The 5,830-nt window shown below is 38.7% G+C and overlaps 1 protein-coding gene across 1 annotated transcript in view; it reads right to left on the reverse strand.

The window, feature by feature from the left end:
• IPO11 (importin 11) overlaps positions 1-5,567 on the reverse strand; it is a 69,903-nt gene extending 64,336 nt beyond the window's left edge. The window contains 2 exon segments of the mRNA XM_009083871.1: positions 2,848-2,948; positions 5,430-5,567. Of these exon segments, the coding sequence (XP_009082119.1) occupies positions 2,848-2,948; positions 5,430-5,567 (239 nt within the window).
• Positions 5,568-5,830: the final 263 nt, after the last annotated feature.

Genomic DNA, 5,830 nt, shown 5'->3' on the forward strand with positions numbered 1-5,830 from the left:
AAAAATGCTGTGATTAAGCTTTTGCCGTTGCAAACAAAACTAAAGAAGGAGAAGAAATAGATTCAGGAGGATGAACACCTATAAAGAACCCTGTGATAAGCAAAGTTGGAAAACAATAATTAGAACAAAAATTGAAGAGATCAATGGGGATGCAAGCGGCACAGAGCACTGTGTGACAGGATACCCAAGGGTTCTCCAGACCGCGTGGACAGAGGAATTCACCATTTAAACAGTACGACAGTGACACCTCCTGGAGAACAGGGACACCCCCAATCCTCCCAGCTACATCCTCAGCCCCTGCAGGACTCACAGACATCCCCACTGGCACCACTGTCCTCATCTTCCCTTAATGTGCTGCAAGAAAGCCCCACAATTCTGTATATAAAAGTTATACGTGGCAAGAAGTTAAGAAGAATGTGTATCACTCAACGAGATACTTCCCTTCAACACTGAATGACATCAGCCCAAAAATTAAAACAAGTTCCTCTCATCATAAGTACTTCTGCTGTGGTCTTTCACAGTTTGCAGTTTCAAAGCTTCTGATCTTTCTCTATGTTTCCAGTATAGGGAAACATGTACCCAAAAATGGGTACAAAGTTAATAAATTAACCAGTAAATGGGTAAATATTAAAGAGTTATTTTGGAGCTTTTTAAAAGAAAGCCTACTATTTCAGATTTGGATTTCTGGTTTATGATGAGCCATTTATAGTTATCACTCACACAAATAAAGACATGGATTTGACAAGCATTACTCAAGTTGCCAAAATCGTACTCAAGTAAGAGAACAAAGTCCACAAGATACAGGATTTAGAAGCAATTACCTGCAAAATCAAAAACATGTTCAACACCCAAATTTCAAGCAAAGCCACTTCTGAAGATAAGAAAAGCACATAAAAATCATCAAGTGAGACCACCTTTCAAGGAGGCTGACAGTCACAAAAACAGAGGCCAAACTGTGCCCAAAAAGTGGCTGTGACAACCCTACACTCTTCTCTGTCATCATCTGGAAAGCTGCCTGAAAAAGCAGGAGGGAGAAAGTTCACAGGCTCATCTCCAAAACCACTCCCAGTGGAAAATGCTGGTGTAAGTCTGATCTGTAGACCAGAATGAAATTTGATGTGCTACAATGGATGGAGAAGGGACACCTGTCGACGTGAGGCACAAGACAAAGACAAGAATTTCTGTGATGACAAGATGTAGCCTGTACAGTGAACCCTTCAAGTCATGACATCCAAAACGTGGTTGGCTTACAAAACACCACAAAACAATCAACTGAGAAATCACACAGCTTAAACTGACATTTCTCCAAGCGCCTTCAACGTACTCTGCTAAGACATAAGTGACCTGGGTGAGTGATGACAAAATGTTACACAGATGAAATTAAGAAAGAAAATCAGGAACGTAGAAACAGTTGGACACAGATTGAAAATTTAATATGCATTTACCCCATGGAATCTTTAACAGTATCTTTAAATCTGTACATTCTTTTAAATTTAAACTTCAATTGCATTAAATTCGTGGCAGAAAAATCAGAAACAGGGAAAAAATCAGGTTGCACTGAAAATTTAATACAGATTTACCCCATGGAATCTTTAATAATAGCCAATTATATTTAATTTTTTTAAATCACATTTAATTTGAAATTGGAAGTTACACTGAAAGATTGTTACTTATTTTTGACCTCAGTTCAAACAGTAATATCGCAATCATGACTTCTGTAGGAAATAAACCATGTAGCTTTCACCAGAAATGCTACTAATATTTAAAAATAGTAACAAATTTAAGCAATATTTAATTGCTTCAAATAACGCTGGCTAAGAACTGGTACTGTGAGCCGCATCCCCTTAACCAGAAATGTCAAATATATATGTTATCTTCCATGACAAAGATGGGATTTTCCTCCCTCATGAAAGAGAATCTAATGCTGGCAGATGTTTTGCAATTGTATACTAATCACACATACAAATTCTCTAGTCCTTTACATACTAACGAAGGAGTTCTACACTATTTAAAATGTGCTGTGGCTACAGGATTTTATCATTTTTCCCTCTTTTGTCAGGTCTTTGGAAAAGCTTACAATGTAAGGCAAAATACATTAAATTATCTCCAACAAAGAGCAACGAAAATCATACTTTGCACCACACTTTGTGCACTAGCTTAGATTCATGGTCCATAAAAGCTAGAGCTAGAACTTCAATTTGTACCTTAAATCTGACAGTGATATCCCACCTATTTATATTATTGGCATTTAAGAGAGACTGAACACTTCTAGAGAGACATTTGCAGGTCCTTATAAGTGAAGGAAAACAGTGAAGGAAAATTTAAACTCTTTCTGAAATTACACCTATTTTTAAAGGAAAAAAAAAGACCTTCACACAAAATGCTGAGATCTATATAATTCTGTAGGTATTACACATTAAAATGGAACACTTTGTAATTTTTAAGTAAATGATGTGGTGCTCAGGATTACTGGTTGTATTTTTCACCTTCCTTGGAGAATTTTGTCATGCATTACCAGAACAACAAAGAAATGAAGACCAGAACTCACTATCATGATAGCTAATGCCACTTTCCCATGTACACATTCAATACGAATCAGCTTAAATGAAATGTCTCCCTAATCATCTCACTCTCCATGAGATTTACTACCTTTGATGTCTGCCGCTAGCAGAAAGTCCAAGTGTTAATGCTGTAACACTTACTGCGTCACTTCAAAATCTGGAATCCATGAAACAGCCTTCCAAACCAGTTTTCAAAAGTAAACCATGAACAGATCTGCTGTTTTCCACTTTGGAAGCATAACAAACCCTAGGGTAGAAGGTTAAGAGGAAGAACAGCAGAACTTACTGTGGCGCAACTCGTCTCCAGTAGCGATCGATTCCATTTTTGAAGTACAGCACAGCTAACCATCTTACATTCACATCCAGGCTATGATTTACGAAGATATTCTGTTTCAAAAAAGAAAGATTAAGTTAAAAACAGCTCAGCACAACACAAGCAGGATAGACATTGTATCAAACACATGCCCTGGCAAAAGTATATATGCACACACCTCTGTGGGTACAGGTGTACAGAAACATAATGTATTCATCAGCATTTGACAATCAAGTGAAACCATGTGTTAAACATTAATTTTTAAAGATTAAAAGAGCCCTAATAGTTTATTTGTTTGAAAAAACCCAACATACAAGGCAAATGTGTTGCAAATTTTGCCTGGCTGAGCAGGGAATAAAGAACCAGACAACTATTACACTCCTTAATGACACAGCTCTCAGAAATCTGTGGCACTGCACAGCACAGAATAATTCCTTATTCTAGCCAGAATCCAGCCTTCATGTGATTTCTTCATTGTCTTGACATATGCCAAGAACCATCCTTCCTACCAATACTGATTGCAAAACAGTGACCTGCTAGGAGTGCAATTCTCAAATTTGACTATGCTTACTCTAAGCAATTAGTTTCTATGAATAAAAACCTATATATATTTATACATACATATCTATCTATGCTTTTGTGCACCTGCATGTACATACAGAAGAACACAGAGGAGTTATTTTGTACAGTAATGTAAAATTAACCAAGCAAAGCTAAAATAAAGGCAGGCTATTGAATTTCAGCACAAGTACTACTCTGAATAGCAGCTCTCCTCCTGTTTGCCACTGCATCAGAGGGATCCTTCTCGAGGGAGTCAGGCATTACTCCCTCCTTTGGGAAGAAAATAGGTGTGAGCTCAGTGGTCTTATTGGTGCACTGCAGAAACAGAGTGCACCACCTGTACTGATTGCTTTTAGAAGCCAACTAAGAAGGGACATGAAAAACACAGGAATTCTGGTCAAGAGCATCTGCTACTTTGGGGTGCCATATCGGAAGACCTGTAACTAAACATTTCAAATAACTCAGCACTACAGAAACCTGGGACCTCATCACATTTTCACTGTGAATTCAAAACATAACCTCTCAAACTCTATTTCTCTAACAGTAACAGCTTTCTAGATATAATGGCCAACGTGTAAAAAGCCCTAACACACTCCAATCACTAGAAAGCCAACAGGTGTACATGCCGACAGAATTGACTTCAACAGTAGCCACCTTTAGAAAAATATCAAAAAGGTTGTAGCCCACTGATAAACACCACACAAGATGAAAAAAATCTGTATGTAATACATCTTCTTTATGATTTTCTCTATCCTGATCATCCCAGAGGCAAGTGTATCTCACAGTAACTGCATTATTTCCCACATCCCATAGTCTACTTAACCACACAAATAGAATTATCAGCATTTAATCCAGGTGGATAAGCATTTTAAATGCTGCACTTTTAGCCCATTTATTTAAAATTAACTCAGATCAATTTTGATTACACCTGTGAGTGCTCCGCTTCTCTACAACTTGAACTGTAAGCTCTCACAGCAAACAACCAGAGGAAAAAAGAGTTTAATCAGTGGCAATTTCTGCTGTTTTCTATCAAGACCATTACCACCACAGCAATGCTGTGGCAAAGGCAGGGGGTAAAAGGCAATTTGACAGCTGAAAAGTTCGATTTTCTTTGAGCCCCTTCCCTAAATCCTCTAGCTTGCCATCAACTTTCCAAACAAATGAAACAGAGTCTACAGAGAACAGAACATGTCACACTGCAACGCTGAATCATTCATCCTATGCACTGAAGAGAGATGTTTGTAGGAAAAGCAGCTTATCTGTGCTTTTAAGACTATTATAAATGTACACACAGATATTGGAGAACAGCAACACTGTTAACTTCCCAGTAGCTTCTCTGAAAGAGTTCGGCTTGCTTTTGGGCTGTGTTGTCATCACCTTGCACTATATTAATGCATCTTGTTCATCAGTGGCCATAGTGCCCTCAGTAGTGTTCAGCATTGCCATTTCATGATCTTACCACCAGCCCAGTCAGCTCATCTCCCTGGGAGTCTCTCTAACAAGCAGGAAAGCAATCCCAGTTGGGAATCAAACAATGCAATGAAAAGCATAAGGGAACTTCTATGAGAATGGTCATAATGCATCACCTCCACAACAAAGACAAGGTGATTACTGCCTTGGAATACATAAGTGTCCCTGCCTCTTGAGGTAGTAAAGGCAATTCCTTTGACAAGGGCCCTCTTGGCCTTCTCCCATCTGCAATTCACAACATGCTCAGAATAGGTTTAGCACTACAGCCCACCCACTCCTGCTGATAGAGGTTGGATTTCCTCCTTTGCCTGAATGCCTGGGAAAAGAGCCTACTTTGAGACACAGTGATGACAAAGCCTACCATTGTCACATTCTACCTACCAGGGGTCTTCAGCATAAAGATACTAGTAGCTAGACCATGACAACTCAAGGCTTCTCTCAGTTAGAGTCAACCATATTCAATAGAACAGTACCCAAAATTATTCAAAGTTTACTTAATAAAGCACTTTTCCACTGTATCTTACCAACAAGACTGAATAAAAACCTGGCTGTGTCTCCCACTGCTTCAGTTGCTCCTCAGCTGGCTTCAACACTGCAGTATCTTGGCTAGTAGCTTGGGTCAAGACTTGCAGAACAACAGTGCTAGCACTGTTGAGATCCATGAAAATCTGAGAACATTTAAAAAGGAGGAAGAACACTTAAGGAAAAAAGACAGCCAATACAGACAGGTATTTTCCATTCATAGTATCTAAACACCCCACACTAATTTTTCATCAGACTACATTGTGTAAGAGCATTAACACCCACTCACAGGCAGTGTCAAGGTACAGTGATTAAACTATTTTTCTTTCAGCAAAAATCTCTCAGCAGAAGCAGCAAGCATTAAGTCTATCACTACAAGCACATTTCCTAGATTTGAGCAATT

The sequence above is a fragment of the Acanthisitta chloris genome, unplaced genomic scaffold, assembly GCF_000695815.1.
Source record: "Acanthisitta chloris isolate BGI_N310 unplaced genomic scaffold, ASM69581v1 scaffold5481, whole genome shotgun sequence".
Taxonomy (NCBI): Eukaryota; Metazoa; Chordata; class Aves; order Passeriformes; family Acanthisittidae; genus Acanthisitta; species Acanthisitta chloris.